The sequence below is a fragment of the Cyprinodon tularosa genome, unplaced genomic scaffold (genome assembly GCF_016077235.1).
Source record: "Cyprinodon tularosa strain WSP-4 unplaced genomic scaffold, ASM1607723v1 ctg26, whole genome shotgun sequence".
NCBI classification, from domain to species: domain Eukaryota; kingdom Metazoa; phylum Chordata; class Actinopteri; order Cyprinodontiformes; family Cyprinodontidae; genus Cyprinodon; species Cyprinodon tularosa.
In genome coordinates, this window is record NW_024038961.1 from 3,316,866 (window position 1) to 3,329,806 (window position 12,941).

Below are 12,941 nucleotides of genomic sequence, written 5' to 3' on the forward strand. Positions count from 1 at the left end.
GATTTACTTATTTCACAAAATTCAGAAGCAAATACTTTGTGTTGGATGCTTTTTAATTACTCACTATTTGATCCTAAACAATGTTCTGCACTTTTAACACTATTACATTTATTTCTCTACAACTGCTGGTATCATAAAGCATTTTACTAACCTTTTTAGCATTCTTTCTCTTTGTAACTATTAATTTCATGTTACCATGTACTGCATGGTAAATTCATTTCAGCTAATTTAAAAAGCACGTTATTAATCCCAAAATAATGAATTGTATTTGTTATTTAGAAAATGTACATATATCTCCAGAAGTACTTTACGAATATATATATATATATATATATATATATATATATATATATATATATATATATATATATATATATATATATATATATATATATATTTTTTTTTTTTTTTTTTTTTTTTTTTTTTTTACTTATTTTAAGGGCAAAACTAGATCATCTCACTTTTGTCCTCCAATTTCACACTTCATGAATAACGGATTTCTTTAGTTTTTTTGTTTACATTCTATGATTTTTATGAGGGAAAGCATCTGATCTTAATTTTTCTTTATTTGTTCTATTATAGTTTGGCTATAAAAGGGTAATTAACCCAAACCCTTGTCTCTCTACCAGTCCTGCTCACCTACCTCTGCCCACCCTGAACAGTTTGAGCTGTGACGTATTTACTGACGGGAGGACGTGATTTTTCACACAGGTGCTTTATCTGCTTGCCAGTGCGACTATTTGGGGAAGATAAGCTGCGCCTTCTGAATCCTGAGTCGTTTTCTATTCTGCCATCAGCATCCTTGCTGATAGAAGCTCGGTTTTAATTTTTGCAACAGAACAAAGAGAAACAACCTGCTTCTCCAGCCTGTTTGTGAACACATCTGGAAGTTTTCTGTATCTTTTTTAAAGCAAAGACATATAAAAGAGACAAGGACAGAAAAATATGATTTCTTGTTCTAACCAAAGACTTCAGTCTTTGCTTTGTGGATGCCTGACTTTTCTTGTTGTGACCTCTGTTGTGAAAGCAGAAGGTAAGTTAAGATTTTAAACCTTTATTGTTGATTAATAAATAACATAAAAAAACAAAACAAATGCAAGTCTTTTTAAAGCAGTTTTCAAACATAATTTAAAGTTACTGCCAAAAAATATCAAAGTGATCAAATTTGCTCATGCAAATTATTAGTTTGTTCCATTTTAAAAGCGAACAGCTAGAATTAAAAACAACACCTATCTCCAGCAGACTTTGGGTAAAAAGCGGTGTACACCTTGAATGTCACAAGTCCTTTTCAGGACAACATAAAGACATAGAACCATGCACAAATACAGTCACACCTAAGGGCAATTTAGAATCTATTAACATAGTCATGTCTTTAAACTGTGGGAGGAGGCGAGAGAATCTGGAGAACGCCAATGCATGCATGCATGCATGCAGAACAATTCCAGGGATCAATCCCAGGACCAACAGTGTTACTTTAGGCCCTCCTTTGCCAAACTAGATAAAGCTTATGTTTAATCATGCAAGCCTTTCTGAGGCACAAGCCTTATGATAGCTCTTAACTTTTGCTCAATTTATTTATATATTATACCTTTGTAGCTAAATAGCTCTTTGAGAAAACATAAGTGTCTCTTTTGATAAACGCTTAAATAACTGACTGCTTTCATTTCTCCGGCCAACCCAGGATCTGACCTCTTATCACAAGATCAGTCCAAAAAAATTTGTCTGACAGCATCAAGCAGACTGAGAAATGTCATAAAGTAAAACATAATGATTCAGTGTAAAGAGAGCTGGTCTAAAATCAAGTGATTTACACCTATCAGTCATTTAAAGACTTCAGTTGTCCAGCTAACTACAAAGAGAGTCATTTTAAACAACACAAAAACAGTTGGGAAACCTTTAGATGACTGAGTTTTCCTAAACTCCTCCAAGAGTACAACAACTTTATCCAGGAGATCATAGAAGAAACCTTAGCAACATCCAGGTCAATACAAGCTAAGGTCATTGTTCATGATTTAACAACATGAAGTTGGGCAATCATGACATTAATGGTAAAATTCAAAAGTAGAAATACATCCATTTTAATTCCAGCTGTCTATGGGCGAGAGGCGGGGTACACCCTGGACAGGTCGCCTGTCCATCAGAGACAAATGGGACAAACAACCATTCTCACACCTCAGGACAGGCGCGCTGGAAGCTGTTTCAAGCGAGGGGGGCTGATGGCTGGGTTGGAAAACACATGACGTCATTATGTTGAGGGCTGTGGCTGACGTTTTTAACATAATATTGTAGGCCTACATTTGTCGCCAAAAACTGCCATTTAAAATGCCTCGGAACAAATCATGAACATTTTAAACTTTATTTCTTCTCTTTTAATCATTCAAAACAAACAACAGCTCCCAATCAACAGGATCAGGAATAAAACATGGCCTAAATATAGCCTAAACTGAGCATTGAACGTCTTGAAAGTCCATTCGACTATGGATATGGGGAATGATTTCATATCTGAAACAAAAAACACACACAAAAAAAATTAACTAATTTCATATTTTATCACTAAATAGCTTAATACAGACATAACATTTAGTGATATGCAGCCTTATTCTAGCGTAGACTTCTTCAGCCACAGGACTAAGATGAATAGGCACATAAATAACGCTAAAAGCGGCAGTATAGGGGAATTAAAACCATTTCTTACCTCGAAATAGTCAGAAATACGTTTCTGCTGCCTATTGCTAGCCATGCCTAAACGAATGTGAGGTGGCGGAAGCTTCCGGGGGAGTAGCCTAGTTTTTTATGAAATATTAAAATAATGAATCATTAGTTTATATCTTATACACAGCCCATCATTTTTATCCCATATCAAACACAGTCTTTTAAAAAATAAATAAATAAATAATTTCATGTTTTTAAGTACAATATTATGTTACTCCACAGCCCCCCACCATGGGGGGCTGATGCTATGACGAGGGAGGCTGCAGCCCCCGCAGCACCCCCCTTCCCGTGCCACTGCCTCAGGAGAATTTATAGAAGCCAATTAACCTAACAGTCATGTTTTTGGACTGTGGGAGGAACCCAGAGTACCTGGAGAGAACCCACACATGCTCAGAGAGAACATGCATGCGGATTCCCCAAGACCTGGACAACGTATGATAACTGATCCATCAGGGGCAGAGTGATGATTGCAAAAGCTTCTCAGCTAACTCAAAAGTTGGATGCATTTTATTTCACTGTGGAAAGTGTGGAAAGATCACCCTTCTTAAAAAAAATATAAGGAAAATAATATTTTGAAAAACTGAATGGGTCTCATTTAGATTATGTTCTGGTTACTAAGTGCTGATGAATGGTTACTAACTGTAACCATTGACTATATTTTTACAAAGCAAAATAATTCTATAAAAAAGAAATAAATTATGGATAGAATATTTCAACAGATTTTCAACAGATTTTGTAAATATGATACACAAAAATACTTTAGCTGATTAGATTTAATCATATGTTAAAAATCATTTCAACCCCATTAGAGTTTAGAGTTAGTTAAAACCCCTGTAATCTCTTACATCTCTCAGTTTTAGATTAATTAGCAGTGATAATTATAGCCCTCTTCTCAGGCCTCCCTTTGAATGATGCTTTGCTTCGTCTCTTCACAGGTCGAGTGTTCATCTTGAGCCTGAGGAACTTGCAGGGCTTCAGGGAAGCTGAGCAGGCGTGTGCCTCACAACATGCCCGTTTGGCATCAGCGGAGGAGCTCCGTCAAGCTGTGGTGGGGTGCTTCTTCTCTCACTGTACCCGTGGATGGCTTTATGGAGCCACAGTGGGGTAAGAAAATAAGCATTTATCTTCCCACTTCTAAGGGGCTTTCTGGAGATGGTCAAAGGTCACTGTAAGTGTGAGCGCCTATACATGTGTGACAGAGGTTACAAGAGTGGATGAAAGAGCAAAGGGGATCCGTTTTAGCAAGTGTGGGAAGATACAAGAGTGACACATTTCAGGTAGGGGAGAGAAAAAGCAAAGAGCAAAACAGGGAGAAAGGCTCCTCTGTCTCCTCCTGAGGGATGAGGGAATTCTGAGCCGGGGTGTCATGTCGACAACTGACTCCATTTACGCCCCTCATCTCCACAGCAACATGAGATGCTGCTTTTATTCCCCAAGGGACAGAGAGAGAAGTGTGTTTGATTTAGGGGAGAGACGAGCACAATGATGGATGGTTGACAGTGTGTGATTTAGGTGAGTATAAAAGAGGAAGCCCAAACTGCCGTAGTTTTTGTCTGATTTTCCTATATCATAAATATGCCCACAGCAGTACTTTGGTTGATTCATGCATGTTTTAGTAATCTATAGGAATTATACCCGTCCCTGTCCTGGAAAACAACGGCCCCTCCAGGAAACACCTACCTCGCCTCTGCCCAGTAAACACCACACCCACTTTCTCCGATCAGAGTGCAATCATTTTTGCTCAAAGTTGAAATAAGGTGCCTTTTTTAGCATCTACTATGCACCAGGACAGCAACTGTTCTTATTTAAGTTAATTTCTAAGTCCTGAAAGTGTGTTTTGGGTGAGTGATCTCAGATTTTGTTTAGCCTTCCTAAAGAAGAGCCTAATCACCAAAAGTGGCCGGATCGCAGTGGCTCTAGGGTGATGCAACGAAATGGGAAGAACCCACACAGGGTGGCGTTAGAGTGATGGCAGACATCTTTATTGCAGACTGGAAAAATATAATACAGAAAACAGCCAATATTTAATGAGAAATGAGTCGTCCTCAGTGTCAAACGTCATTATGTACAGTATATGCTTATAGTTGACTTTGTAAGGTCTAAAGAGGCCTAATATAGAAACTTTAAAGTCCATCCATCCCCATCTCATCAGATATATAAGGTTCCTACGACTAATTATGGTTCTCTTAAGAGTTTAATGTTCCCGGAAAAACCTTCAAAAGGTGGAAGCATCATGTTCAGGTGACTGTACCACCTCTACTGACCGCGGTCAATGCTGATTAACAATGGCTTAATGCTGAGATCCTCTTCTGATGGAGCTCCTCTTTTTCTTTAAAGCCGTGTCTTGATACCTCAAAATGAAAGCCAACTTCAGCAGCTAAATTGTTATACATAGCTATACATAAATGATCTCGTTCTTTTGATTAATATCCAGATATAATAGGCCTGCAAGGTGTAGGGGGGTTCTGGATCAAATTAGGTCAAGTCTCTCTCTTGTCTGGTAAGGTTTTCTCTTGTTGTTTATCATCAAATTTCTTAAATGGCTATTTGTCTTTGACCTGCCAGAGTCCTTTGATGGAAAACCTAAAACCCAACACCTAAATAAATTGGAGAAAGTAGCTGTAGTATGTTAGTTAAACAACTTCATCCTGATGAATATTCTTTTTCCGTGAAATTCTATAAAAGGAAAACATTTAGGCAGGGATTGAAATCTCCAGAGCTTTTTCAATCCAATATTGTCTAATGTTATTTGTTATGTTATGCCTACCTCTATATTTCCAGGTACATGTGTTGTATGCCTTTAAGTTTAAGATGTACAGCTTTAATATTGTAGAATGGTAGTTAAATAGACAGGAAATCTCACTTATGCGGCGACAAATCCTTACAGACAAATACACATTGCAGGCTTTGCATGGTCTCAGTCAAGGGAATTTATGAGAGGCTGGACTTTAAGCTGTAGAATCGCAGAGTGTTTAAGAAATCAGGCCAGTTAAGAAGTTAGTGTCAGAAGTCAGAAGATTATTTCCATTTAAGAACTGCAGGCTGTCTGTTATATTCTATAACAGTGGGATAAAAAACAACTGAGCTACAGTAGAACTTATCACAGCCACCAATAGGCACAACATCCAGTATTTAATGCAATATCTGGGACTTATATAGGAGTGCATTTAACCATCTGGAACATGTAGCCAAACATTAACGGCATTTTTTAATCAATTAAAATGAATTTTTGAAATGACCCTCCCCTTCCACTTAAAAAAATGCACATGCACAACCCTGTACCCGCTTCCGAGAGGGAATGCCTATTAAGCGCGTGCGAGAGCATGCACAGGCTCATTTCTCCTTGTGAATGCTCTGTTTAAAAGTACTGTTTGCATCGCCCATACTTACTTACTTACCTTCCAAGAGAAGATTTGCAATTTTTCCACAATGTCAGACTCACCACTGGTAAGTGAAATGGGGACGAGCATGTTGGCTGGCCTTACGTAAAAACATCATCAAAATGATTGACAATTAGGAGGACCACTTATGTTTATGATCCAGCCGGAAAAGGAACATCCTCATTCTAAAGAGAATCAATAATAAAACCAGATGCAGTACAAACAAATACAACAAACCAGGTACCACAGTTACCCTCCTTTGACTAGACATGTAAATTCAAACAAACTTGTGACTGATTTATTTTTCTACTATAGCTTCATTTTAATGGCTGTGCATAAAAACACAATTTGGGTCAGTACTGTGAAACAAAACAATATGATAGAAAGAGTTGAAAGGAATGTCCAGAATATTGTCAAGTAATGACAATGTACATGTAATGACAAAGTTGGGGAACCATTTAGAAATTCATTGAGGAATTTATCATGACAAACATACAATAAAATGCAAAGGGAGAGAAGGACACTCTTTTTATTTAAATTTGTATTCCTTTTAATCTATCTAATTTTAATCAAACTTCAATTGCACTATAATATTCGGTAAGTTAGTTGTTCTAGATCACTGCCTGCTATCTTGGTTTGAGCTTTCCTTGTTTTCCACCAGAGACCTGCATCAGTTAACTAACAGACAATTTGAAATTGACATTATTTTTAGGTATATTCCTATTTTAAAATACTACTCAGCCTATTCTCATGCATCAATAATCTTACTTTACATACAACTTACTTCTACCGCACCAGGTTTTTTTCTGAAAAACATAAGCTTTTTGGTTTTGTACATATGTCAAGGTTTTACCACTTTTTCTTTCCCATATATTTTCACAGTTTTCTGTATTATACTTTATTTACATTCTGTCTGTCTAGTGGAGTGAGTAGTTCTGATGTCATCTTTGTGTCTGTTTACAGGACCACAGTTTGTAACACTGATGGGAGCTCGCTTAAAGCAGTTGATGTGAAGACGGAAAATGCTACAGAAAAAACTGCACATCTGAGTGCCTTCTGCATAAAAGACAAAGGTTTGGAATGCAAATTCATTTCTAGTGTTAGAAAATAATCTTTGCCAAGGGTTCTTTACTAGTCTTCACTAAAGTTTAAAGATAAGCAAAACTAAATGTATAATTTTTTAAAAGAAACATACCACAGCCAGATTCTCTCCCTAAGACTTCCTCTTTCAACAGCTTAGTGAATGTTTTGCCTTGACACTAAACTCTCATTCAAAACTCATATAATTTCACTATTCACAAAGGTCAAATTTCTAGTTGTTTTTTGTATTGTAATACATCATCTCTTATAGTTCTTAATTTTTGCAGCACAAACCAGTCTACATTTTAGTAGCCCTGTCAGCCCCTCTCTTCCTCAATCTACTGTAATACCCCATTTGGGCGTACTTCCTTCCAGCCTTCTGCTGCAGTTGAATGAAATCATCTGCCATTCTCAAAAGAATAAATCCTTTTTTGTTCTTTAATTTTGGATAGATGCATCTTTTTTTTTAAAGAATCTAACCATTACATAATGTAAACAATAGTTTGTTTTATCCCTATTAGATTTGTTAATTGTATGAATTGTATCAATCCTATTTTTCCATTAAATTAACTACAATTGATTTAATCCTAATACTAATTTCAGAGAAATGTGGTGACATTAGTCAGAGGCTTTACTTTAGTATCACAAGCATCTGTCTGTTTGTTGTTAATAGTTGCGGCTTGTGGAGACCCTCCATCCTTCCCCTATGCTCGTCTGCAAGATCACTCAGGGTCTGAGATGGGAGACGAGCTTCTGTATATGTGTGCGCCCGGTTACATGATGCCCAGTGGTCATACCTCCTTCAGCCTGCTGTGTGACAGCTGTGGGGAGTGGTACGGGACTGTGCAGATCTGTGTTAAAGGTAAAAAAAAATGTCAAGAAGCAGGAAAAAATTTAAATAGTTTATTTGTTTAAAGTTTTGAAAGTTTTATTATCTACTGGGGGGAAAAAAAACAATATGAGAAGTGATGATAATATCTTCTTTGACACCTCAGTGTGACATGCCATGATGGGGGCCATGGTAACAGAGAAAAAAGGTCTAATAAAAGTTTTCCCCTCAACCAGACGAATTGGTCTTTTAGGTCTGTCGGTTTGCTGTGTTTTTATCAACTTGTCTAATGCAAATATAAGAGGTTTGCAAGGAGATTTACGACTGACAAATGGCAAAAAGAACAATCACAAACACTTCTAAATTATTTATGATCCACATTACCTGCCTTATGGTGCTGCTGAAAACTTCCATAAAGTACATAATGTAAAAATCTATGTGAACAAACATATCCTTTTTCCTTTATCTTTCAGATTCCTACTCTGTTGAACCACTGTTAAGGTGTTTACATGACCTTAAAGCTTGGATGTCTTTAAATTTTCTGAATTTTAATGAAGAAAAGACAGAAGTCATGGTCTTTGGTGGCACATCTGTGACCCCCTCCCTAGTTGATCTCGGTTCTCTATCGCAATACAGTAAACCAACTGTAAGAAACCTCGGGGTAAAAGTGGACTCAGACCTTAAATTTGACAGCCAGATAAAAGCTGTAATGAAATCTAGCTTTTTCCAGCTAAGGCAGCTGGCAAAGATCAAACCAGTCCTTCAGAGAAAGCACTTTGAGACAGTAATCCACGCCTTTGTGACCACTCGGCTGGATTACTGTAATGCACTTTATGTGGGGATTGCTGGGTCCTCAATTGCTCGTCTTCAACTTGTTCAAAATGCTGCTGCACGTCTTTTAACTGGCACACGCAAGTACGAGCACATTTCACCTGTTTTAGCTTCACTCCACTGGCTGCCCATCCATTTTAGGATTAATTTTAAAATTCTTTTATTTACTTTTAAAGCCTTGAATGGCCTTGCCCCAATTTACCTCTCTGAGCTTCTGCACCCCTACACTCCCAGCCGATCTCTCAGGTCAGCTGATCAGCTGCTCCTGACAGTGCCTAAAGCAAGGCTTAAGCTCAGAGGGGATCGAGCGTTTTCTGTTGCAGCTCCAAAACTCTGGAATGCATTGCCGCTGCACATTAGACAGGCCACCTCTCTGTCTCATTTTAAAACTCTTCTTAAAACCCACCTCTTTTCTTTGGCTTTTAACACCATGTAGAGTGTTGATTTTATGTACACATGTTGATTTTATGTACACATGTTGATTTTATGTATACACATGCATATTTTTATCCTGTGCGGGCAGTGCTTTTATTTTATTTTATTTTATTTTATTACTTTTATTTATTTTAGTTATTTTATCTTTTTGTGCAGCACTTTGGAAACCTTGTGTTTATTTAAACTGTGCTATATAAATAAAGTGGATTGGATTGGATTGGATTCAGTTAAACTGCTATACTTTGTCTAAATTAACCTTCAATAAATTCCTTAATTGGGGCAACAAAATTTATATTTTTTGATGCAATAAATTAATTAAAAAGAAAATATAAAAACTAAAAAACAGTCTGAGATTGCAGACCTCTGCTAAGCGGCACTTTTTCCCCCCATATTGTGACTTACATCAGTAGCTAAAACTCACACATGACCTCAATCATTACCTAATTTTACTGAATGGTTTCTTGGTATGATGTTCCCATTTGGTAACATTTTCATCAAAAATTCTTTTGTAAGTTTATAAATAAGGCACAGAATGTGTCTGCAGCCTCTGGTGTCTGTTCTGCTCTCACCTTCATGTAGTGACATTCGAAGTTGCAGCAGATCTTCAAGTGAGTCATTGCTCACCTTTCCTGTGTTTGTGTCTTAAGTATAATACATCCTTACTTTTTAGTAGTAGTCAAAAAAGTAATAGTCACTGCTGCCACCATCAGGTTTGGGGGGGAACTGCTTGTTCTGCCAAATAATCTTGAAGAATCCTTAAAAAAAATCCTGCATCCGGATTATGATGTGGATCATCACCTAAATTTAAGGGGTTGTTCCTTTGACTGAGGTGAACATTTGGTTAAAAAAAAAATTAACCAATTTAACTTTTCAAGTAATTCTGTACACAGACGGACAGACAGACAGACACACACAAACTCCTAAAAACATAATTCTTGGCGGAGATATTCATGTACAATGCTAACATTAAATCTAGCATCTAAAATGCTAACATTATTGTGATTTAGCTTTAATTTTTTATTTATTTTTGTCATTTTATCTTTAGATGCAGCGGAAACCCATTTAGATTATGAAGATAACTTTGAAGATTCCTTTGAAAAGACAGATCACAATCATGACAGTCATGAAGAGGTATTTGGTGACACATTTGAGAATGGGAAGAGGATTCTCCAACAGCAGGAGACAAGATTTTGGGTAAACATAGGGGACGATCACAAGGATCAGCTGGAGGTGCACAACTCTGGGCCAAAGGTGATTAACAACAGTAGAACCTTTGAAGGAATTGTGGAGGACATAGCAAAAAGAGAAGATGATTTCACAATCCATCCAAGGTTTGCACAGGACAGGGACAAGTTGGTCCAAGTTGGTGCAGCTGAAGCCACAAAGGAGCCTGTATCTCTTCTCTCCCAAAAACACATGTTCTGGTTCCCTTCTGAGGCTTTCCAGGAGGAGGTACCTCCCTTCACCGGCGACTCAGTCACACAAGCAACACAGAGAGCCTCTGGTGGCCAGTCTGAGGAAAGCAAAGAAAACGAGAGCAGAGAAAGGGTTGAAAGCATCAAACCTGATGACCATCGTGATGACCATGATGATCATCACGATGATCATGATCATGATGATCATGATGACCATGATGATCAACATGATGACCACGATGACCAACATGATGACCATGATGATCATCCCGATGATCATGATGACCATGACGATCATCATCATGACCATGACGATCATCATGATGACCCTGACGATCATCATGATGATCAGGATGACCCTGACGATCATCACGATGACCCTGACGATCATCATGATGATCAGGATGACCCCGACGATCATCACGATGATCATGATGACCCTGACGATCATCACGATGATCATGATGACCGTGACGATCATCATGATGACCGTCACGATCATCATGATGACCATGATGATCATCATGATGATCAGGATGACCCCGACGATCATCACGATGATCATGATGACCATGACGATCATCATGACAAAGATGATCATGATGACAGCCACCATGATGAGCTGGATATCCATGAAGATGACAACACTGACAATCCCGATGATCAAGACAGTCGCCAGGAAGAGGACTTTGATGACCATATACCTGATCGACACAAAGACGATGATGATCATGATGACCATTATGACATGGATGAAGATGATGACCATAATCCCCCTCACCATGGCACCAAGAAGAATGACGATCGAGATGATCTATATGACGATCACCATAGTAAAGAGGATCATGATGATGAACGCAGGGATGACGATAGAGAACACCCTGATAATTCTGAGGAACATCCAACAAGTGATGATCATGATGATGGAGAAGAGCATTACGATCTTGATGAAGATGATCTCCACAATCTTGAAGACAGAAACAAGGAGAGCTATGATGATCACGATAGTCGTGAAGACGATACCGATCACCCACATGTAATTATTACTGTAGGCGCTGAGCGGCGCCTAAACATCACCCAGAAGGAAGAAGGACAAAAGACCAAAGGAAATACCTGGCTGGATGGTTATCCTGTTGATCTGCTTGATTCCACTAAAAGACAGATGAGACCCAGTGTGGTAAAAACAACAAATACACCCAATAAGGGAGACACACATAAGCAAGTTCATCCCATCAGTTTGTCAGATGAAGATAAATCCCTCACTACAGCCCCTAAATCAGATCAAGGCAAGGTGAAAAAAGGTGTTTCAGCTACCTCACCTGACCGTGTAGAGCATTCAAACCCCCCCTCATACTCAGACTACCTGGATTACGGCACACAACAAGCTGCTCCCACCCACTCCTGGCTGAACGACCTCACCGGTCATCCCTTCCTCGATCACGGCCCAGCTCCTCCGATGCACAACCTTGACCCCTTCCCTGGAGCAATTGAGGAGCACATTGTGGAGAACCTGCCAGGTGAGATGGGTGAGATGGAAGGAGAGAAGAGGCAGACAATATGTGTGGGTGAGGACTGTCCCCCAAACCCTCCAAGCTCAACCAGTCAAGGGGCGAAGGTTGCGGCCATCATTGTGGCAGTGTGCGCCGTGGCCACGGCAGTCATAGTAGGGTTGTGGTGTTTCCGACGGAGACAGCAGAAGAGTTCAATATACGAGATGAACGGGAAACAAAACCAACAGATAGAGATGGAGCAGAAAGTGTAGAAGATGGAGAATAAGGACATTGCTGAAGAGCAGAAACGTTACAGAAAGATTAAGGATGATAAGCAGAAGAAATGTAGTTTTCTTGATCTTGTTTGTCACTATTGCAGATGTGAACACTTTGCTTCTGTGCTGCTTCTGTGAAAAAAAGCTTTGCTGAGTTAGATACAAAATATTCCAATAGTAACAGGAACTATTGCATGGTAACAGTTGACGATGCAATAGTTCCTCACTCTTCAGTTATATAAAGATTAAAAAAACAAGTATCAATTACTTTTAAATGTCTGCTTGTAGCTGGATGCAAATGGGCTGTGCCTAAAACTGGAACCCCCTAAAAATATATGACTTTAGGGAAACCATTATACACGGCTGTTTGCCTCCATAATTCTAAAGAGGAGGATTCTGGGTGAGGATTTCAACTTTAAAGGTAGTGAACATTTTAATGAATATTGTGTTACCTTAGTTTTGGTTGTTTTTTTTTAATGTTTGGAGTACCTAGA

The 12,941-nt window shown here is 38.5% G+C and overlaps 1 protein-coding gene across 1 annotated transcript; it reads left to right on the forward strand.

The window, feature by feature from the left end:
* The first annotated feature begins 788 nt into the window (after positions 1-788).
* Positions 789-12,573, forward strand: susd5 (sushi domain containing 5). Its single transcript, XM_038288915.1, has 6 exons — positions 789-1,033; positions 3,648-3,816; positions 7,056-7,165; positions 7,846-8,034; positions 10,313-10,824; positions 11,017-12,573. The coding sequence occupies exons 1-6, from the start codon at positions 946-948 to the stop codon at positions 12,442-12,444; spliced, it is 2,496 nt and encodes an 831-aa protein (XP_038144843.1). The 5' UTR covers positions 789-945; the 3' UTR covers positions 12,445-12,573.
* The last annotated feature ends 368 nt before the right edge of the window (positions 12,574-12,941 follow it).

Excerpts from the sequence above, each read along its gene's own strand:
- susd5 (XM_038288915.1), top strand. The coding sequence starts at position 946 with ATGATTTCTTGTTCTAACCAAAGACTTCAGTCTTTGCTTTGTGGATGC. Across the intron at positions 7,166-7,845 it reads CTTCTGCATAAAAGACAAAG|TTGCGGCTTGTGGAGACCCT; the intron begins GTTTGGAATGCA and ends TGTTGTTAATAG. Across the intron at positions 8,035-10,312 it reads TGTGCAGATCTGTGTTAAAG|ATGCAGCGGAAACCCATTTA; the intron begins GTAAAAAAAAAT and ends TTTTATCTTTAG.